The sequence below is a fragment of the Polyergus mexicanus genome, unplaced genomic scaffold (genome assembly GCF_030449975.1).
Source record: "Polyergus mexicanus isolate NDT 795.1 unplaced genomic scaffold, iyPolMexi1.0 SCAF_19, whole genome shotgun sequence".
Taxonomy (NCBI): Eukaryota; Metazoa; Arthropoda; class Insecta; order Hymenoptera; family Formicidae; genus Polyergus; species Polyergus mexicanus.
In genome coordinates, this window is record NW_027223339.1 from 2,296,270 (window position 1) to 2,319,639 (window position 23,370).

General features: G+C 29.0%; 3 protein-coding genes across 11 annotated transcripts; 1 reads left to right on the top strand and 2 right to left on the bottom strand.

Annotated features, from left to right (window-relative positions):
- The first annotated feature begins 3,495 nt into the window (after positions 1-3,495).
- On the top strand, positions 3,496-16,430 carry Orp8 (Oxysterol-binding protein-related protein 8). 5 transcript variants are annotated; one of them, XM_070311242.1, is made up of 18 exons: positions 3,496-4,385; positions 4,621-4,778; positions 6,635-6,763; positions 8,516-8,565; positions 8,800-9,030; positions 9,109-9,253; positions 9,510-9,731; positions 11,407-11,618; positions 11,843-12,021; positions 12,122-12,299; positions 12,389-12,485; positions 12,585-12,781; positions 12,973-13,098; positions 13,163-13,411; positions 13,495-13,662; positions 14,504-14,679; positions 14,817-14,947; positions 16,309-16,430. In XM_070311242.1, the coding sequence occupies exons 2-18, from the start codon at positions 4,643-4,645 to the stop codon at positions 16,389-16,391; spliced, it is 2,709 nt and encodes a 902-aa protein (XP_070167343.1). In that variant the 5' UTR covers positions 3,496-4,385; positions 4,621-4,642; the 3' UTR covers positions 16,392-16,430. The 5 variants fall into 5 exon arrangements, with proteins under 5 accessions (XP_070167343.1, XP_070167341.1, XP_070167342.1 ...); XM_070311240.1 differs by lacking the exon at positions 16,309-16,430 and having other exon boundaries at positions 3,497-4,385; positions 14,817-15,673; XM_070311241.1 differs by lacking the exon at positions 16,309-16,430 and having other exon boundaries at positions 3,497-4,385; positions 4,636-4,778; positions 14,817-15,673.
- Positions 16,148-19,791, bottom strand: Ast (protein asteroid). Of its 4 annotated transcripts, XM_070311247.1 has the most exons (4): positions 19,564-19,791; positions 18,926-19,403; positions 17,130-18,844; positions 16,149-16,586 (listed from the first exon to the last, which is right to left on the bottom strand). In XM_070311247.1, exons 2-4 carry the CDS (start codon positions 19,398-19,400, stop codon positions 16,425-16,427), a joined length of 2,352 nt encoding a protein of 783 aa, XP_070167348.1. In that variant the 5' UTR covers positions 19,401-19,403; positions 19,564-19,791; the 3' UTR covers positions 16,149-16,424. The 4 variants fall into 4 exon arrangements, with proteins under 4 accessions (XP_070167349.1, XP_070167348.1, XP_070167347.1 ...); XM_070311248.1 differs by lacking the exon at positions 19,564-19,791 and having other exon boundaries at positions 16,148-16,586; positions 17,130-19,147; positions 19,234-19,369; XM_070311246.1 differs by having other exon boundaries at positions 17,130-19,403; positions 19,520-19,791.
- A 1,377-nt stretch (positions 19,792-21,168) lies between these two features.
- Positions 21,169-23,329, bottom strand: Ccs (copper chaperone for superoxide dismutase). Of its 2 annotated transcripts, XM_070311261.1 has the most exons (7): positions 23,092-23,328; positions 22,806-23,004; positions 22,204-22,393; positions 22,072-22,138; positions 21,798-21,979; positions 21,595-21,713; positions 21,169-21,262 (listed from the first exon to the last, which is right to left on the bottom strand). In XM_070311261.1, exons 1-7 carry the CDS (start codon positions 23,104-23,106, stop codon positions 21,252-21,254), a joined length of 783 nt encoding a protein of 260 aa, XP_070167362.1. In that variant the 5' UTR covers positions 23,107-23,328; the 3' UTR covers positions 21,169-21,251. The 2 variants fall into 2 exon arrangements, with proteins under 2 accessions (XP_070167362.1, XP_070167361.1); XM_070311260.1 differs by having other exon boundaries at positions 21,169-21,713; positions 23,092-23,329.
- Positions 23,330-23,370: the final 41 nt, after the last annotated feature.

Genomic DNA, 23,370 nt, shown 5'->3' on the forward strand with positions numbered 1-23,370 from the left:
CAAAAGTACGCATGCGCGGCTTACCGGTTTAGTCCAATGAAAAATAAAGTTACATTAGTCACATGCGTAGAGTCCTATATAATCAGAGAAGCGTCATCGTTACCCCCTCCATGCTTCTCATGATCGCCATGTTGGGACCGCAGTCCCACGTGTAATCTAAAATGCTTAGGCCGCAGTCGGGAAGACGCTAGAAATGCTTCGAAGCGTTTGATTGACCAATCAGGACAAAGGAGTAAAGATTTCTTTATTCTGATTGGTTAATGCAATGCTTCGAAGCGTCTCTAGCATCTTCTCGACCGCAGCCTTAAAAATGTTTCAGAAGATATTTAAAATGTTTTTTTTTTTTTTTTAAATAACATTACAAATATATTTTTTTCTCACTTACGGTACACCGGTTGCGATTAGTTTGCACGCAGGATTCACTACGTGCAAACTAACCGCCAATATAGGGCACGTTCCATTTAACGATCGCAACGCTCGCGAATATTATCCGTCTTTGTTTAACCTTTGGTGAACAACAAAGATGAAATGATACCGTGAGCGTTACGATCGTTAAATGGAACGGGTCCGTGGCTGTCAGCCAATCAGCAAGCGGAACGCCATTCGCTTCTCTGATTATGGCTGCGATCGGGAAAACGCTAGAAATGCTTCGAGGCGTTGCATTAACCAATCAGAATAAAGAAATTTTTATTCTTTGTGTCTTGATTGGTCAATGAAACGCTTCGAAACATTTCTAGCGTCTTCTCGACCGCAGCCTATATAGGACTCTAGTCACATGTGAGTGTACACAAAAGTATGTATACTACAGACACGATATGCTTGTGTATGTAATTACTCACAAGCAGAGGCAACTACGATTTTCTTTCTCACTACCTTCCGACACTTTTCAGCCTGCTATTCCCCTTCCCTTTATATATGTTCTAAGATTTTGGAACGATATATTTATCTTTGCTTTTATTTGACTAGAACATTACAAGAGCGCGCTACGCGCGCGTTTGTCGTACCACGTTTAATTTTCTTTCATGCAATTAATTTTTATATACTATTGCTATTGTACGCAAATACATTATAATATATAATACATATATTTTAAATTTCTAGATTATTCTTAAAAAGACAATAATCAAAAAGATGTTTGTTTAAATATACAGGGTGTCCTAGACCATCCGTACACTCCTTTTCTTTCAAAAACTAAGCATTTTAGAGAAAAATGTTTTGAACAAAAATTGTATGGTTTTGAGGGAAACGTAAGATGGTGTCATTGGTTTGACCTTGGATGGCATCGTTAAGGTCAAGTCAAGGACACCTTTAATTTCTTAAACGGAACTCCCTATTTTTTATTGCATATTCTTATAGCTTATGTCGAGAGTTTTCCAAAACACTATAATAAAGTATTTTTTCATAAAATACTTTTTGAGTTATCTTATATTTTAATCTGACATATTTTGATGTAAAAAATAAAATATCTTGTAAAATATTTAATTCTCGATAATCTTACCGTAATACTTTTATGTACGGAATAATGAGACAAATCAATTAGTATAAAAAATAATTGTTTTTAAGAAAATTATTTACAATGTATCTTTTTAAACAATTATATGTTTTTTTTACGCTAATTGATTTCTCTCATTATTCTGTATATAAAAGTATTACGGTAAGATTATCGAAAACTAAATATTTTATAAGATATTTAACTTTTTATATCAAAATATGTCAGATTAAAATATAAAATAACTCAAAAAGTACTTAATGAAAAGATACTTTATTATAGTATTTTGGAAAGCTCTCGAGGTAAGCTATAAGAATATGCAATAAAAAATAGGGGATTTTGATTAAGAAATTAAAGGTGTCCTTGACTTGACCTTAACGATGCCATCCAAGGTCAAACCAATGACACCATCTTATGTTCCTCTCAAAACCATACAATTTTTGTTCAAAACGTTTTTCTCTAAAATGCTTAATTTTTGAAAGAAAAGGAGTGTGCGGGTGGTCTAGGACACCTTGTATATGCAACTCATGTTACAATTATTAATGATTGTTAAACATAAAATTAACTTAGCGAACTTGTATTCCTTTACAAAAATAGTATTTTCATTTGCAGCGTACAATTACATTATGCAACTACACGTATTGCATGTTGCTTATAAACGAAGAATTTGCATCAGCATGCATAGCCAATCATAATGCGCTGCGATTGGACAAAAAGTTATGCATACTAATGAGTATATGGAGAATAAAGAAAACACTAATATACATAGTGTAACAATGTAAACAATGATATTAAAAATACCAGTACTTACATAAAGGCATTTAATTACACATTACACTATGAATACGCAAAGTTCATGCATCAGTATTGTCGATTGAAACAGAGTATGCAAAACATTATTAAAGTCGGTTTTATGATAGTTAAAAGGTTCCCTTTTTTTGCTGCATTTTTTGCATTTACGATAAAATATGTACATCTATTTAAAAGAAAAAAAAAGAATGATATAAAAGATACATCTCTCGATCGATCTTATAATAATATTAATGGTGACTTGATAAAATATATTGATCGTATAATATTCTCGTTTAATAAGATTTTGTGCGTCATTACATAAATTTTGACAATTATTTTAGAACACACCCTAGCAAATCGCACGATATCCCTATGGCAAGGACGTGTAGCAAGAAATTATAATATAGCGTTTCCTCTCTCTATATATATTAATCGATTGTACTTAGAATATAGTTTCAGAGTTTTCGTCGATCTTCTTTCTCTCTCTTTTAAAAACTTCAAGAAGCGCAAACATTGATCTTTTTTCATATGGATTTCATGTTAAAAGATATCATCGATAACTTTTTTTATATTTTATGTTACCAATATTTCCTACTCGATTAACTGCTTATATAATTTATATAGATTGCATTGCCTGTCTCTCTCTTTCTCGATAGCCGAGGTCAAATATATATATAATCCCGAGTTATCGACTCATTGCCTCCTTCTATGTTAAAGATTCTATCGTCTCGTATAATGCAGAGAAAGCAAAATTAGGGTAAAACTTTTAATTCGTTCAATTAAGTCAGATATGGCAAACGTTTATTAATTTATATAATATTCATGCGCACAAATAAATCAAAACTGTGTCTAAAAATATTTCAGTAATTTATAATTTATAATTAAAATGGAATCAGACGGAATATATTGCTAAACAGAGAAGCAAAATTCCATTCTGAGACTTAAAAACGAGATTAACGCGCTGCTAATCTTTTTATATATATATATATATATATCATTTCCGTGACCGCCTGTACGTGCGATGCGGATAAAGAAGAATATCTAATTTTTTATTAAAACCGGTGACTGTGGGGGAGGGGCGTAAAACTGCATTAATAGCGATTATTAAAAATATAAAAAAAAACATACAGTACAAGAGCGATATCGATCGGTCTTCTCAAAGAGAAAGAAAAAAGGAAAAGAAAGAGAGAGAGAGAGAGAGTGCAAGAGATGGCGAATGCGAGTGGAGATGAAAGTGATAACGACGAGCTGTTCAATCGGGCTCACGTGCGCGTAACGTCATTCCATTACGACCGGCTGCTGTGCTTTCAAACTGTTTCAAACACGCCGGACATTCCAGCGAAGCGCCCAACCGTTTCCGTTATAAAATTGAGAGACCGCGAGAGGATCCTCCGCGGATGTAAAATCGAGAAAGATACCTCTCGTTGAGGAAGTTGATCGAGTGACGTACGTACAGTGAGAATAAAACGTACGCGCATGCATATACGTCAGAGACGAAGACGCGAGGCGTGATGTTTTTGTCGAATTAAAACGCATGCATATACGCGTAGAGGCTGCGGCCGGTCAACGCGGTCCACCCGTCCACCTCCTCTTCTCTTCCTCAAGGTTTTTTTTTTTCCTTCCTTCCTTCCTTCCTTCCTTCTCGCTATTGCGCGTCGCCGCGTTGCCATCCGTACTCGCGTTACGGGACACGCACACGCGCGCAATTGCAGGCGCGTTGCAGTTTTGCAGTCGCGCGCATTCTCGTCCTTAGCGTTAAGCATCGTCGTCGCTGCTGCTGCTGCTGCTGCTGCTGATGATGATGATCAAATGGTACAACGCACTTCGAGCCCACGTTTATCCGCAACGCGCCGTCCCGTCGAGAGATCGTACACGCGTTCATCAATCATCGTCCGGTTTCCGACGAGTCACATCTCGTCAGAGTATTAAAATTCGCGAGTGAATTCGCCAATCCAGAAGTGCTCCCGCGAGTATCGAAATACGATACCCGATATATCGCCGATAACGATGTCACGTTTCATCTATGTACCTCTAATTGTCCTCTATGCATAATTATCGCCACTGACTGATATATTTGTCGCGCAAACAATCGTTCGAAAGCAAGGTGAGTCCCAACACTATGCGTAACAATTGTTTAATGAATGAGAAACGAATATGTAAACACGTATTTTGTGCTCCCTCTTCTTTGCAATTTCTTATTATTTAAATGTATATTTATTTACGAACTATCTCACTAGTCAGATATACTTAATGAATCAATGTGTGTATTTTCATTAATTCAATATATACAAAGTTGTTAAAATATTATTGTGTTAAATAGAAATTTTTTTCATCATCAGGATTGTCAATCATAGATTCACAATGAGTTCGCAACCAATTGTTGTGCCTGGTGGAGATCATCAGCATCTACAGGCGGAAACTCATTCTGTACCTCTTGGAAGTTCAGCAGATACCTTTAAGATTATGACACCGCCAAATGTCAGCAGATCTCTTAGTCGTAAGTGTATATTATTATATTACATGTTGTTTAACATTTCCATATTTTATTACCAATACATTGAATATACTATAATGTACATGAGACATTATAAGATTATTATGTCAAGATATTTTTTAATGACATTAATTATGGTTATTTATATATCCGCTAATCCTATTGTTTTCAACAATATGTATATAAAGCAATTAGCTTGTAATATAACAAAATTAAAAGTAATGAGAGTATAATTAAGTACAGTAAAAAATTAGAAACCATTTCTCACTATATATGACAATTGTATATGCGAATACATATAAAGACTGCATATATTTTTCTAGAAAAAAATCATAATTTATGAATTTTATGAAATTATTTGTCATTGACATTTGAACTATGCGAATTAAGAATAGGTGTACATAATAGTAGCATGCCTCTGCAAAATTGTGTTCTCTGTTATTAAAGTGTTGCAAGATCCAGTAAGGTTTATGTAACATTGTCACAAATTATATACAATTTTTCATGTTTATATAATATCAACACTCTTGTATACAAACCACAAAGTTTATGTATGTTATAGTCTGTTGTTATCTATGAATGCATGGAAGTTCCTTTAAAAGGAAAAAAAATCAATTTATTTTTCAAATAAATTTCACAAGATGCAATAAATATTTTTACAATATTATTACATATTTCAAAATAATTTTAATTGAGAAAAATTGAAAACTGATGAGAATATATTAATCAGTTCGAGTTGTAAATATATTTATTAATAGCATATTTCTGTATCTGTTTGATACATTGTAACTCTCTAATCTGTGATATATTTTACGTATAAAATTAGTTATTATAAAATTGTCAATAAGGATATGTCTGATACATAGTTATGGCAGCTCATTAATATGAATGAAATACATACTGTAGCAGGCCTGACTGTTAATAAAATGAAGATCAATACTCTTGAGAGTCTAACAAACTGTTCTCATATTGTAGTAGGAATCCCTAGTACTATAAGCACCGTAGTTTGTTGTGGCATAATAACTTTATGCTTTATGTGACCCACTTTCCACCATTTCTCTCTTTCAATGTACAATCAAGACAATGTGTACACTTTTACACTGAATACTAAAATTCTTACAGATGAAATTAAAAGATAACAAACTATTTCAGTATTTTACATAATATTCTTTATGACAAGTCTCTTTATCATTTAAACATATAAATTACTTCGTATACAAAATACGACATATATACATAAAACTAGATAGCAAACTAGGTAACAAACATGATAAAAACAATGTCTTTAATTTAAACAACTTAATATAGATATTTGTATGTAGAAAGTTTTTACTAAATAAGGTTTGCATTGAGATAACATTTGAAATATTTGTTGTACCATATAAGTTGGTGTATTATTATCTATACTACATTGATGTATTTTGAATATATTAATTTAGTTTCTATTTTAAATATATTTTTTATATGTAATTTGCATTTGTCTGTAAATTGACTGCATGTAACAATTTAAAGTAGCATGCTTCGTTGTGCATGTATAATTCAAGCATGCATATCTTTTTCTCTGTTTTACAGCAAAGTACGACAATATCTTTTATTAAAATTTATCGTAAACAATTATGTATTTTGTTGCATCTTTTATCTTGTCTCACTGCAGAAAATAATAATATTGATATTCTTTCGGTTATACTACATGTTAATACTACTTGTATTTGTAATGTAGAAAATATAAATTCTGACTGTTACATATTATCGAATAATCATTAATTAATCAGTTTTTTGAGATAATTTCTATTTCTAATATGATATAAAATACAATATTAAATATTATGAGTGCAACTGAATGAATGCTAAATATGTAGAACCAGCGGATCGACAATTTCGACGAAGCAGCGTTCAAGCACAGTCTACACCATTACCTAAACTTCCATCAACAGAGTCTCTTTCAACAAGCATAAATGTTACAGCCAGTGCACCTCCAATTTCTCCAGGTATAAACCTAGAAATATTTTCGAAAGTAATACATCATTATTATAATCTGGGATAATTGAACAAATTTCAGCAGCTTTCAAAACTTGATTGGCATTACTTTTATTTCTGCAGTGTAATAGGTACACATGTGTACTAGAAAAATTCTAAAACCATGTGTGGCTTATAAAGCACTCTTTTCTATGTATCTTTTCTAAATATATGTTTACGTTTTAATTTGTATAATATTTTATTATAAGCTTTAAACTTTTTATATAGCAATATTATTTAACGCTTGTTGCACTTTACATGTTTTCTCTACGAAACAAGCTTGCAAGTCTTTATTTAATTAATTATTATTGATATAAAAGTATATGTATATGTATACATATACATATATATGTATATGTATACATATATATAAATCTTATTATATAATCCAATTTAATAAGTGCGATAATACGCATTTGTTTCATTGTTTTGTATGAATTATTTTATGAGATTTGCATTCCTTTATAAACTGAAAGGTAATTTTCTCTTAACAAAAATTTATTGCATGTCATCTTTTTCGTAAAATTTTGCATTTTTAATATTAAAAATTTTTTTGTGTATTAAATATTTTTAAGCATGTGATTTTATTGCAATGAAATCTAATTGGCTTGTGTCTTTGAGAATAATGCACCAAGATCATTGGAAAAATAAAAATCCTAAATAAAAATTGGATTAAAATGTGTTCTTAAGACTTGATGCAAATCTTACAAAACGCGCATAAATATTAATATAATACTAAAATAATATTTAAGAGTATTAATTTTTTAACAATCTGATTTTAATATTGTATATGTAACTAAAAAATGCGTTAGTAAATAAATATTTTTAAACAAAAAAAATAAATAATTTATAATATAAATATAATTCATTTGTGATATACTTATTATAATACAAATCAAGATAAATTTTATTATTATTATATCTATATATGTTGAAAATTATTATTCTATATTTATTTTCTGTATGAGATATTTATTTTATAGATCTTACTTCAGACATGAAGCATATAAAAAGAATATTGATTTTGGCTATATTCGCAGTGTGCATACACACTGAATAAGCTAAATTAAGATTTATGATATATACATATCAGGACAAAAGAGTGATTGTCTTGATTTGTTTAATTAAGATGTAAAAAAGTATAATATCTGTGTTACTTTTTTATTATTGTGATTGAGTGAATGTTTGAGTAGAGGACTCCATTTATATAAAATTAAAATGAAATAATATTTTATGTATCTCTTGCATCTTTTTGTTATAGCGTGGTAATTTATTTATTTTCAGGGTGTGTAAGAGCATGCATTATTTTTTCTTAAAAATATAAATTTTCGTTTTGTCTCATTAAGTTTAATTTTATAAGAATTTACATATCTTGATAATTTATATACATTAAAATTTCATTTTATATACACTTAAAGGAAACTGTATATAAGTTTATAGAATATGAGAATATATTATATATTATAATATATATAAGATTTATTAATAAGTATTAATAAATAATTAATTAATTAATAAAAAATTTTCCTATTGTATTAAGTTGTGCTTTACTTGACATAAAACAACTATTTATAATATAACATATATATATATATATATATATGTTCTATAAAAGCATATATATTTTTCTGTATTTTTTCCTTAATGTTACTATCTGTGTGAGAGATTATTACTGTATAAAATATATTTTATTAAAAAGTAATGCAAAATTACATATGTTATAGGACTTTCCGGAATGAGTGAAGGTCAAAAAGTCGACAATTCATCAGACAAGGTAATTCTCTGTTTTCAGTCATAGCTAATTGTCACGAATAACTATTCTAATTGGCAGTCTCATGTTTAATGTATAATGAAATATAACACATACAGTTTTTATATTTCAAAGTTCTTTTTAAATATAACTGATTAAAATATAAATGTCTTGCATTTTTATTATTTCAAATACGATAAAATATAATCTAGTTCTAATTTGAATAACATATAAAATCTTTTAATAATTCTTTTTCAGTCATTGGACTCTTGCAAATTAACACGAAAGGAATCGTATAAGGCCCAAAGAAAGAATTATCGAATGGAGAAAAAAAGAGTAGCCAATGAACTTTTAAGCTCTTTTAAAGATCCAACTGTTATTGTTATGAGTGATTGGCTGAAAGTTCGTGGCACATTGAAAAGTTGGACCAAATTATGGTGTATTCTGAAACCTGGATTATTGCTACTATACAAAAGTCCAAAAATGAAGGTTTATATTTGCTTTTTTCCTCACATTTATGTCATATTTATTTTCATTTTATAACTATGCTTTATGTCTTTATTACAGAGTAACCATTGGGTGGGAACTGTATTACTTAATACATGTCAAGTCATAGAACGTCCAAGTAAGAAAGATGGATTTTGTTTTAAATTATTTCATCCTTTGGAACAATCTATATGGGCTCCTCGAGGACCAGAAAAAGAAGCTATTGGTATGTTATTATATCTCAATCATTAATATATATATTATAAATAAGATTACTTTTATTATTTATTTTTGCTAAACTGGATATCAATCAGACTATGTTTTAAAATAATAATTTGTTTTTTATATAACATATTTATAAAGTATATCTAATTTTTTTAAGTTACTAATAGATATATATATATTTCACATATAACTAGATATGTTAAGAAAATAATTTTTTAACCTTATAATTATCAATAAATCAAATTAATATTTCCTAGGCGCCGTTGTACAACCTTTGCCAACATCTTACTTAATCTTCCGAGCGCCATCCCAAGCGGCAGGCAAATGTTGGTTAGATGCACTTGAATTATCGTTACGTTGTTCTTCATTAATAGTGCGCTCGACGAGCGCATTACCACGTCCTTTACCACACGATACGACGACCACTCACGAAACTCAATGGAGCGAAGCTGATTATGAAAAACACTTTGATGACCATGGTTAGTATCATTGACAAAGTTTCCTACTTATATTTAAGTATAGTGAAATATGTTACGTTTAAGACAAAATTTTTATAAAATGAAATATTCAAAAATGGAAAATAACACATGTACAGGATATTTTAGATTTTTTATATATAGATAAATTTATTTGAGATAAATTATTCTATAAAAAATATTTTATTGTGTTTGTATTTTCTATTTTTATTAAAGTAAAATCTATTTCTCTCAAATTTAACTCTGGGTGAGTAGAGAATATATATATATATATATATATACAATATATATATATATATATATATATATATATATATATATATATATATATAAATGTTATATATATATAAATTTCTATGCAAAATTACATTTTATTGTATATGATTGTTACATAAAATGTAAATTTTTCTTTAATTGTTTTAACTAAAATCTAATCTTATGAAAAATACTATATTTTTATTATTAAACAACATTATTAACATTTAACATAATATGCATTAATTATATATTGAAAAAAAAAACAAAAGAGGAACAGCAATTGAGATTTTTGATGGAACAGTATAAATAGAGAATTGGATTGATGAAGACGACTATGAATTAGAAAAATATGTTGTATAAGAAGTACAATCTGTAAATGATGCATGGTGATTTGTCAATTTTCAATGCTATTGATAAAAGTAATTAGTTTCAGATTGCTTATTTTTCTTTACAAATTTTTTATAACCAAACAAAAATTGCAATAAAAATTTTAATAATTATATAAAAGTCAAATATTATATTAAAATCTTAATAATATGGAAATTTATATAAATTCACATGTAATATAAATATGATTTGAAATCTTTTTTTATCCATGTAAATGGTCACAATAAGAGAGATATAAATAAATGTCATATTTTTCATTAATGCAGTTGCATAATCTCATTGTTTTCTAATTACAATGGCATTAAAATTTGATTTATTCAAAAGTATGTATTACATAAAATAAGTAAGAAATAAAATTTTATTATCTATTTTATAATCTTTGAATTAGAAAATTATTTTTTGGTTGCTTAAGTTCAAAAATTTAACAAAACTAGTTTGCGAACTGTTCAAAAAACTGTTATTAAGATTTAACAAGTTTATACTGGATACATATTCAGTGCAGAAATATTTTAAGTAGTATTTCTAGAAAACATATATTTAAATCTTGCTTTATAAAGACTTTAGTATATAAAATTAATATTTTAAATAATTAAGTTTAAAAAATGATATAAATAATTATTTATGATTACTTTTCCCTTTTTATTTGTCATCTTAATTTCTTACCTATTTTTTACGCCAGCAGTAGATTTAAACCGTTATGCCCCGCGTACGCCTACAACATCTCAAAGACGCTTGTTATCGTGTCCGCAGACACTCTCTCCCTCTATAATCCGTGATTCTAAGAGTGTTTGTCCTTCACCAACTCCAATGTTCCAACAGCTTTATCATGCAATCGCATATTGGGAGAAAGAATTATTTGAACGATCTTCAACGCCTGGCACAGATCAGGAAAACGCTGTCTCTTTGATTTCCAATGAAGAACCAGATAATGGTGATAATCAGCCGTCTGGTTCTTCAGAGCTTCCTGCTTCTGCATCTCACTTACCAATCTCCCCAGCATGTTGCACGACTGTTCCTTCTGTATATGTCTTAGAATACAATACCCGTCAAGTAGTAACGCTAGATCCTGTGTACATCTCGCGAACAGACCTGGACGATATTAGTCAGCCGGAAAATGGAGTAGCAGCTGATGCTGAAATCAGTGCTTCAGATAGCGAGTCTGAGGCATCAGCCAAGGAAGATGAATTATCAGAGCCGATCACTGAAACACCATACATTTCTAATGAAAAAGAAGTTCTTGGAACAGTAAGAATATTCAATTGTAATATAATTTTCAATAACATAAACATTGTAATATAATTTTCAATAACATAAACATATCACATTGGAAAATAAATATCACTGACGGCGTATTTATAATTTATTGTATTTTGATCAAAGTTTTTCGACTCATTCTGATTTTATCATAAATTTATAATTTTACACATTTGGTATATTTACTTTTATATAGTGTTGTTATTAATAAATAGGCCGGTGAAGTTGTCACGGAGCTACAAGAAGAGCAAAAGTCTTTGATATGGTTCTTAATGAAACAAGTTCGTCCTGGCATGGATCTGTCCAAGGTGGTATTGCCAACTTTTATTTTAGAACCACGTTCATTTCTGGAAAAACTGGCCGATTCTTATTATCACGCCGATTTATTGTCTCAGTTAGTATAAAATATAGTATAATATATTTCAATTATGATTTCTATGTTTCTAGGTCACATATAAAAAATTTAAATGTCTGAGCTTTATTTTATTTTACAGAGCAGTATTGGAAGATGATGCATTTACACGTATGAAGGCTGTAGTAAAATGGTACTTATCGGGATTTTATAAGAAACCACAAGGCCTGAAAAAGCCATACAATCCGCTTTTAGGTGAAACATTCCGTTGCTATTGGCAACATCTTAATGGTTCAAGAACATTCTACTTAGCTGAACAAGTAACAATCCTCTAAAAATATTTAATATTATATAGATATATTGTGTTATATGTTCCATCTTAATACATATATCTAAATGTCTTTGCTAGTTATCACATCATCCACCTATCTCAGGATTCTATGTGACGAATCGTCAAGATGGATTTACTATTAGTGCTACGATTATTGCAAAGTCTAAATTTTATGGCAAGTATTTCTTTGCTATTTAATATAGAATGAGATAATGCTCTGTATTAATACTTCTATGCAGTAACAATGTAACTTATAGTACAAATTTTGTTACAGGAAATTCAACCTCCGCAGTTTTAGATGGTGTTGCTGTATTAACAATGTTACCAAGAGGTGAAGATTATACAATGACAATACCTTATGCGCATTGTAAAGGTATTCTTATGGGAACATTGTCTATGGAACTTGGTGGAAAAGTGAATATAATATGCGAGAAAACCGGCTATCATACCGAATTAGAATTTAAACTCAAGGTAACAAACAATATTATTATATTATATTTAATTAATATCTAATTTTAATATATTGCGCTTCTGCGTAATATGTCAACATTATATACACACACAATAAAATTGTATTGTATATAATATATTTAAAAAAATAAATAATTTTTAAGAAATTTTTGTTATTAAAAATATATAATAATAATAAATAACATTTTTAGCCGTTCCTTGGTGGTGCAGAATTAATGAATCAAGTTGTAGGACGAATACGTTTAGGAAAAGAAACTCTAGCTACTATATCGGGATATTGGGATGGACTGATTTCAATAACAGACAAGCGAACAGGAGTAAGTTAAATCTTAATCGATTATTTCTTTGCTAATTATTAACATATATCTTTTTATTTTACAGCAAGAAAGTATATTCTTCAATCCAACTCCAGAAATACGCAAGAAAAGGTTAAAAAAATACACTGTTCCTTTGGAATATCAGGGGCCATGGGAAAGCGAAAAATTGTGGTATGCTGTTACACAAGCCATTAATAGAGATGATCAACTCGCTGCGACTGAAGCTAAAACTCGACTCGAGGAAGCACAAAGGGAACGTGCTAAAGAGCGGAAAAGTCGCGGGCAAGAATGGATTCCAAAATATTTTGTTCAAGTACGTCGCTTTTATATTTATATTTATTGATATTATGATAAATATTTTTTTTGTAAAATAATATAATTTATCATATTACTTAGGATATTATAACGGGAAATTGGGTCTATCGGCATGCCGATGTAAGACCATGGGATCCGAGAAACGATGTAGTACAGTATGAAGAGAATTATATAGTACGCACAAAGACAAGGCATAAAACACCTATTATGCGTACTGGCAGTATTGTGTCTACTGACCCACAATCACAGGTACAGCGATGTAAGAGCTAATTTGCATGCTGTTTTAACATCTGTATACATATAAGTAACATTACTTTTAACCGCTTTGTGGTTCTTTCTTCTTTTTCGACAGTGCTACCGAGCAATTACATATATTACTCTATTTTATTTTATTTGCTATCAATGGATTTGAATAGACTGTATACATTTTCGATATTTATAATAAACCTATTTCACTCGATTTGCAGTTGGTTGGTCTAGTTTTTAGTATCGTATTTATTAATTAATTTAACATTGTTTCTCTGTAAATTGATATATTTATTTAATCTTAGAACTCTACATTATAAGTTTGCAAGTTTGAAAAATCTGAAATTATTACATTCAAAGTAAGTTTTAAATACATATATTCTGAAAAGTTTCAATAAAGATTTATATAATTGTTTATATAATCTTCTGTGTATTTAAGCTTCTATATAATTTTAAATGTCTTGTACATATTATCATCTTTTCTGAAACATTAGTTTACACATATCATATATGACACATATAGAATATGCTGCTTTTATTAAAAAAGAAATATAACATAAAGAATTGCACCGAGATTCTAACAAAAAAAACAAAGGATAAAGATAAACTTGCAACTTAATATGATTGAAGAATACACATGAAAAATTATGCAAAAAATGAAAAAATGCTAATCTTAATGCTAATATTTTTTTCTTATACAATTTTTAACATTTTCCATAAATAAGATTTTCGTTTTTCTTCAATCAACATCATAATATGTGTAAATGTAATTATGTATTATATATATATTTCATATATAAACCTGATATTAATTCTAATTGTATGCAAATAATAATCATTGCAGATCCCATTACTACAAGCTGAATCACGTTCATCCTTATCAGTACTCAAATCTTCAAAAAGACAGCTATCTAATAATATGCCTATGTCAGAAACAGCTAATGATTCTGGGAGCTCGTCCGCAGAGGCGCATAGCGATTCTAGTCAATCATTAGGAAAGAGAAGACGTTCGACTACTAGGTAAGATTGTTTAAATATAACAAAAAATATTATCTATATTTATAATAATATGCGCATAATATTTTTATATATAAAACAAAGTTTCTTGTAATCTCATATATATAATAAATATATATATATAAATATAATCTTTTTAGATTAATAGCCATAATGAAAGAAGTAGAGAGTCAAATGCTAGAACATGGTGAAAAACTAAATCGTATACAGCAGATTGTAGAACAAGTTTGCAAGAAGCAAAGAGAATCCGGTGAACAGCATCACAACATTAGTATGTTCAAGAGCTTCATGGATACTATACTTATTATTATTATCGTTTTCTTAGTGCAATACTTTATAAGTGTCTGGAATAATAATCCTACTAAGGATTGAGGAATTTAGTAACATTGTTTTATGTAACTCGTCACTTGAATTATGTATATCAATTTTTTGTCTTAAAATTCTCACAGCGTGGTGTCGGTACTATTCCATCATCGTAAGAGGAAAATCATATCGGGAAAATATAGTAATATAATTTTTATTTTAAAATAATATTTATGGAACACATTCGTCTATGTAGAAATAAAATATTAAAAAATATTAAAAGAATCCACGCAACGTAGATTCAGTGCAATGATATTTTGTCATAGTTGCAAAAATGCAAAATATCAAATACAGAAGGTAACAGTCTATATGAGCTTATATTGTATATAGAGCTTAATTAATGTGCGAAGATATAGTGTTCTCGAATTACTAATCCAATTTTTATTGCAACCCGTCAGTACCAAATTGTAATATAATCATATAATTGTTGTAAAAATGTTCAGTGTTGTCAGTTTTATAGCTAATTTATTATAAACCTTCTTATATTTAATTCTGTATTAATATACAATATAATGTATAGCGTATTGTAATTTCATTTCAATGTGATATCTCAAGTTTACAATATTATCTTGCTTATATTAAATTGTTATATGTTTTATGTAAATTAATAAATTCTGTTATTTATATCGGTTAACTCGGATGAGAGAACAAAATATGTTTCTATGTTTACATAATATTGATAAAAATTTTCTTTAGAACTCCAATAAAGAGAACTTACGATATTATTTTTCTTATCGCCGAGAATTATGTTTATTCATGTGATATCTCGACGATAGCAATAGTACCAAACTTGTATATAAAATAATCTATACACTTTGTTTGACATTACATTCAACATAATTATCCACAATTTTTTTCAATCAGTAAGCATATTTATGTAATTTTTGGAAACATTAAATTTAATAAAATAATATAGTTTAACAAACGTCCAAATGATATAGTTGTATTAATACCAACATTTCTAATGATGATAATTTAGACACATATTATAGACAAATTGTCAAATTCAAATATTACAAAACTATTTTCTTAATAATATATATTTAAAAAATCTTTGTTTTTTTCTAACTGTTTCATTAAAAGTAATAATTTTATTATAATTTTAAAGTTAACATGATCTTTATATATATTTTTAATCACATGATAAAAATACATAATATATATAATTTTTTCATTTTTGTTTAAATATATATGTGAAATTTTGAAAATAATTAAATAATTTGTCAATCCAATATTCTTACGAAATATACAGTTATATTTTGTATTCAGATGGAGAGAGAGAAAATCTCTATAACGCCACAAATGCTACGTACAGCTGTAAAAGAGTTACAAAAACATCAACTATTTGTTAAATCAAAGAATTTAAAAGATTTTATACGAAGACATTATCCGGTTGAAAGAGACTTCGAAGCTCTCGAGCAAGAATTGCAGGAGAAATTGAAGTATGCTGTTTGTGTCGGACTCCTCGCAAAACACGGCGACGACCAATATTGCATACCGACTTTACGAGAGGAGGCTAACACTACTAAAACAGCGATCAACGCATTCTGGAAAATGTATAAAAATGTAATATAAATATTATTCTTTTTTTATGTCAATCTTTATATTGCATAACAGAAAAATCGTTTTTTTTCTATTCGTTTAGAATAATCGATTACGTAACGTGAGAAAAAAGAAAAAGGCTGACGTTAAGCGATCAATGTCGCGCCGGAAACAAAAGGATTATGCGAGTTCTTCTAATACTAATGAAACCGATAGCAGTGGGGATTTATAGATTTTTTTTCTAATTGTAAAACGCATAAAAAAAATTAACGTTGATGTTAAATTTTATGCCGCATTGTAACATATCTTTCCAATACAAGTTATGTACTGATACGCAAGCTTTTTTCTTTACTCTATCAACGAAAAATGTAATATTTATATAAAGATTATAAGATAATATTATATATAAATTAATTTTATCTATTTATAAAATGTGGTACATACAATATAGAATATACATAATTCTGATATATATAGATGCAATTTGATTATATACAATAGAAAGTCTAACATTGTGTAGCTCCAAGAACGGAAAAAGAGTTATTTACATCATAAAAGGTTTCTTCGTTGGTACTTTCACATGTCTTTATTGTTTCTTTTTCATGATCTTCCTGTGTAGTAGATTCTTTTTTTTCATATCTTTTTGTGTTTTGCTTTTTATATTTACTGGCTTTCTTTTCCAATGCTGTATTAAATAGAGGCTTGACTTTTAATAAAAGTATATTAAATAAATGCGATAAACTCGGAGAACTTTGCAAAATCGAATTAATATAAACTTCCACATCGTCGCGCCTTTTAAAATTGCTACATAAATTATATAGCAATGTACCATTAAACACATTAGCAACCTTGGTTTGTTCATATGGATATTCCAATAATGCATTTAAGTTCATACTGTGTCTTAAACAATTTTGAAATTCTGCAAAACCATGAACAATTGTAATATTGAACCGTTTTGGTTGTAAATATAATTTTTGATCAGTTTCGAAATTAGATATAAAAAATGAAGCTGCAATCAAGCAATCATCTGCATTAACTTCATGAAATGCATTTACTAGTGTAGTATCGATTGAATATTGCAGCCGATAGTTTCTCATTTTTCTCGCATATTTAATATTTTCCACAGTTTTATTGAATCTATGATAAAATTTGTTTAAATTTCTATACGGGCCTACTTTGTGATCTATTATGTTAAATAACATAGCAAATAATAAGGAATATATATGACAAGTAAATTTAAATGATTCTTTTTGTTGATCTATCCAATACTTCATAGTCGCGATATATAACGTCCAATGTGATGGAATTTCCTGTACATAATTTTCATCAGCAATTCCCAAAGTGGTATTTAAAATTTCTCTTCTACTAATAATAGGTAATTCTCTCAAGTTAAACAAAGATGGTAATTTACAACCTAATATATTATCATTGTATTCTAACTGATAACGCTTAATTTTCTTATTCTCATCTCTGGTCATATATTCCATACAGGTCTTTCTTTCGTCAATACCTGATATCAATAATCCATAAATAACACCTATAATTTTTAAACTTGCAACGACAGACGAGACGTATAAAAAGTCTTCTACTTGTGTGGCGCAAACATATAATTTCCGGACTATTATGTCTATGAAATAAGAAGGATATTTTCCCAGTTTGAATTCATTAATAAACCATTCAGGCAAATTGTTGACGAGCAATTCATTAGAAATCATCTCTTTCTCTTCAAGTATGGTTGTTATTTCTTTTTCGTCTGTTTCGTTGTCGTCGTCGCTTAGATTTGCTTCATTTGGTTTTTCCTCAATGAATGTTAGATTGTATATGTCACCTTCAAATTTGTAAGTTTTGAACGCATCTTGTATATTTGCTCTTGAAAAATTCTCTGTAGGAACATCTAGTATATGTAACACGTTCAGTGAAGCACTGATGTAACCATTTATTATAGTTTCTATTATATTTAATATGTGTCTGCGTTCCCGTTTTTGTAATCTACTCAATATTCCTATTACAGCTTGATTTAAGCTGTGTTTTCGTAGCCAGTTAAATGTGGCATCTATACGTCGTTGTTGCTCATTATACTTCTTTTTTCCTGCTCGTGGTAATTTCAAATGACGAAAAAAGTTTCTAAACGTATGTTGTTTCACATAGTCATTTCCCAATAATATTGCTGCCAGAGGCAACAAAGATTGATTTAATCCGTTGTAAATTCGGAAAAGTTTTTCTGCACAATAAATCTTGCAACGTTTCATGTAACCTCGACCTACTGGATTAAGAACTACATTATTTTCCCATGTACTGAATGGTATATACGATGATCCATAAATATAGAAATCAGAGTCGTAACTTAATACAGGACAGTTGAGAATACGCGCTATTGCAGCTATAACATTATCAGCTTCAAATATACATTGTGTATACTTGACGCCTTTCTCTTTCATGACATCTTTAAAAACTTCTTTTATAAGTAGAGGAAAAAATTTGGTTCTTTGTTGAGATTGTGGTGTGTAATGCGATGCTATTCCAATCTTCTCATTAGTTCTGGATATAATCGTCTTCAATTTCTTATCTTCACAACCGCCATCGATTAAGATCAATGGAATGACATTGCACATAAAGAGTTCATCAAAAAAATTTGCTACACACTGTGCATACTTGTCGTAATCGCCGCCAAAGGCGCAGTTGCATCTTGCATACCAATTATACAATTGACATCCTATACTATTGCCGTCAATCACTAAATAAGTATCGTGTAAAGCATAATTTTCAAGATAATCATCAGAGTGATTGGATATGTACGTTGTTAATCCAGGAATCCCCATTCTCTAAAAGTTGATTATATAAATCTTTATTACTGGTATTATCCATGTTTATAGTAATCCTTTTATTTCTTTAAATTATTTTATTTATTATGTACAAGATGTTTGGGATTGAATCTAACCTAAAGAGGTTTTTTTTTACGTTTTCTTCATTAATCAAACTTACTGTCTCTAGCGATTACTATTTCTGACAAGTCATAAAACTTTTTATAAACACTTTGAAATTTCTAATTTATTGTTTGATACTATTTTTATGCATAATAATATGCAATATGTCAAGAAATAGTAAATACTCAATTATGACGCTGAATTATCAACAATGACTATGTTCAGCAGAAAAAACAGCTTTGCAACTGTGTAAAATTCTTTAATATGATTGGTTCTTGCCCTTAGTTCCTGCCGAATCTAAATGTATAAACCAATCATATTAAAGAATTTTACACAATTGCAAAGCTGCTTTTTCTGCTGAACGCAGCCAATGGCTGCTAGCTGAGTACTGAGTAGCTGACAAGGGCTGCGGTCGAGAAGACACTAGAGATGCTTCGAAGCATTGCATTAACCAATTAGAATAAAGAAATCTTTACTCTCTTTGCCCTGATTGGTCAATCAAACGCTTCGAACCATTTCTAGCGTCGTTCCGACCGCAGCTATCACGAGGAAAGAATCATAGGAGAGGAGCATGAAGGAAGAGTAAGGAGAGTTATCTCGATAGTGTAGAAAAGAAAAAAGTTGGTCACGAAAAATGTTCCCTATGTGGCCAGGTTTGCCAAATGTAATAATTTGGATCATTTTGTCGCCATCTTGAATATTCGTATACGTATAGTGTTACGTTTAGTGTGGTAGTAATTAGTAAGTAGTGTATCATCCAACCATTTACTGATCAATTAAACATAACACTATATATGTACGAATACTCAAGATGGCAACGAATTAGTCCAAGTTATTCCATTTGGCAAACCTGGCCACATACGGAACATTTTTCGTGACCATTTCCAATCTAGCTAGATAACTCTCCTTACTCTTCCTTCATGGAGAGGAGAAAGCATCGGGACGCTAGACGTTACTTATGACTTCTAGCGTCTTACCAACTGCAGCATATGTTTATAACTTGTTTATATATAATTTGTGTTTATAAGGTTATATACTATAACCTTCATTCGAATCGTCATGCGATATAAGAATCTTTGTTATTCCAGCGGTGAGTGGTGTTAGACAGATTCTTCGCCACGAAACTCATCCGATTAGGTTTCTCACAGGTAAAATAACTTTTTTTTTATCTGGGTAATTTTATTTTAAGTTGATTTCTCTCTAACTATTTTATAGAAATCATGCAATTCCTAGCGACAATGATGAACACATTAGCTTATTGTGGAGAAGTAACAATGAAAAATAATATAAAGAAAATTATATCTAAAATCAAGTTTCATTCTAAGAAGCAAGTCACAGACGATACAGTCACCGCAAAAAAATCCATGCACGATCGCACACGAATTAAAAAAATATAATTCTAAAAATTCTCTATCACATATATCTATTATGTAGGACGTTTGTATTACATTAATATTTTTCTATTATAAAAAAAATATTGTATCATATATTTGTAACTATAATAAAATAATTGGTATATACAATAATACTGGTTAAATATCTCACAGCCAGTAAGTATTTTTATTCTTCCAAAGTTCTAAAAATAAAATGTATTCTTTGTTAGAGCAGTTGTTATATTTTCATGTTAATTATAAATTTGCCGGAAAGAAAGAAAAATTAAAAATATATTTATATATCTTTATTCTTTCAAAGTTCTAAATATGGAATGTATTCTTTGTTAGATCAATTGTTATATCTTCAGATTAATTACAAATTTGCTGAAAAGAAAGAAAAGTTATATATAAATTATTTTCTGTAATTAAAATATTCTTGAAAAAATTATTATAAGTTATTAATTATTAGTTGCTGAGAAATTTTGATCTTGTGCAATAATTTAAATATGTAAAAAAGTTTTATCGAAACTACTTAAAAAAATTGCAGTTTATTAAATTTTATTAATATAATTAGAAGATAACTAAAACTAGCAATCAATAGAATATAACAAATTTTGATGTATAACTAAATTTCGAGAAATAATTTCTTTCTTTTTTTTGGGATATTCAAATTAATGTGCATATTTTCTCATTCAATTCTGTATAACTTTTGATACCATGGTTATTTGCAAGTGCTCGATCTCTTTCATCCCATATTGTAAGACCATCACATGCACAAATTTTTTTTGTATTTTGTAATAATCCAGAAGATCTGGCTATAATACCACAAGCCAACCTGTACAAGAAAAAAAAATTTAATTTAAAATAATAAGTAATAGTCAAAGCTTTGATACAATAATTTTATTTATTCCATTTGTACCTAATTCCACTGTTTCCATTTATTTTGGATTCTGGATTGTCACCTCTTCCTAAATCATCTGGATTATTGGTAATAACAAGCGATCTACCAATGATGTCAGATATTTTGAGGTACTTATCTATTTTCCGAAAAGTAGCTCGGCCTGTAATGTCTGCTAAGATATTACCAAGATCACCAATATGCTGTAATTATATAGACAATATTGTTATATCATTAAAACTTATATGGGATATATACTTATGGAATTTAAATGTGTGTAGCTTTTTATATTTACTCTTTGAGACAGATCATTTTCGGGAGCACCATGTGAAGAATTATTTGGATTAAAGTGCTCACCTATGCTATAATAAAAATAAAAATTGTTCAGAGTATTTATCTGGAAATTTCTATTTGTACACTGACTTACCTATCACAGCCATTAGATATATCACCACATTCATGTATATGTATACCATGCTCTCCTGGAGTTAATCCATCAACTGTACCATCTATGATACATCCCTTTGGAGTTTGTGCAAATCTTATTACACCTTTGATCAGATCACCTACACTATATCCCGAATTTCCACTCAGCATTGATACAGCACTTAATCCATCTGTAAAAGTTAAATATAATAAAATTTTAATAATAATAAGTTAGTCAAGAGTAATTATATATATACATATACAAAATATATATATAATAATAATAATAATAATAAATACATTTATACATATATATAAATATATTATAAAAATATATTGTTTTTCTTTTAGATAGGAAGCCTTTTCTACATAATATAATACTGGTTTTTTTTCCATTTTGATATTTTTAAACTTTTGTGATTTGGATGATAAGTTGGATTCATCAAGGCTTTCAGTACATTTCGCATACTCACAAAAGATCAAAGATAAACAGTCTTGGAAAAATTACGAATGAAATAAATGATAGATATAAAAGGAAATATATTTTTTTACAATATATAATTAAAATATAATATACTATCATAATAAAAAAAAGTATTAAACCTCCATATCCTTTCAACACTGCCTGCCTTCCAGTTTGTTCGATTCTTTCTTGTATGATAGAGTAAGGTAGATCGGTTTCAACGATAACAGTGCCACGTTCCAATGATATGTCAATATTTCGGATACCCTTCAGATCTGCCACACTCTTGGAAATTGCATCAACACATTTCTCGCATGTCATATATACCGCAAATTCGATCTGCAGAAATAATGAGCCATTATATATAATCCACAAATTTTACAATATTGTACTTCACTTTGCCAATAATGCAAAATAATTACTCACTTTTGTCAAAGCCATTTGTACACGTAGTTATATCAACATGATAAAGCACAAATTTACACTGTGTACCGGTTGCATATGCCGGATTCTTTTTTTTTTTTTTTTTAGTATATAGATAATGATATTTATTAATTTCAAACGTTATATTATCATTTCTATCTTTATACGCATCTTTTTTTTCTACTTTCTTCGCAAAATTCGCGAATGTATAATTACACTCGTATCACATCATACGTAATGTCATAAAAAAGTAATGCGCAAAATTTTTTGAATCAGAGTCTG

What these genes read in the sequence shown, in the direction of transcription:
- Ast (XM_070311246.1), bottom strand. Translation starts at nt 19,400, where the DNA reads ATGGGGATTCCTGGATTAACAACGTACATATCCAATCACTCTGATGAT. An exon ending in ACGAAGAAACCTTTTATGAT is followed by an intron (nt 16,587 to 17,129) that starts GTAAATAACTCT and finishes TACATTTTCCAG; the next exon opens with AATGCGTTGATCGCTGTTTT.
- Ccs (XM_070311260.1), bottom strand. An exon ending in ATATCTAATGGCTGTGATAG is followed by an intron (nt 22,139 to 22,203) that starts GTAAGTCAGTGT and finishes TTTTTATTATAG; the next exon opens with CATAGGTGAGCACTTTAATC. An exon ending in AAAATGATCTGTCTCAAAGA is followed by an intron (nt 21,980 to 22,071) that starts GTAAATATAAAA and finishes ATATAATTACAG; the next exon opens with CATATTGGTGATCTTGGTAA.
- Orp8 (XM_070311240.1), top strand. Translation starts at nt 4,643, where the DNA reads ATGAGTTCGCAACCAATTGTTGTGCCTGGTGGAGATCATCAGCATCTA. An exon ending in AAAACACTTTGATGACCATG is followed by an intron (nt 9,732 to 11,406) that starts GTTAGTATCATT and finishes TATATGTCTTAG; the next exon opens with AATACAATACCCGTCAAGTA. An exon ending in TGCAAAGTCTAAATTTTATG is followed by an intron (nt 12,486 to 12,584) that starts GCAAGTATTTCT and finishes ATTTTGTTACAG; the next exon opens with GAAATTCAACCTCCGCAGTT.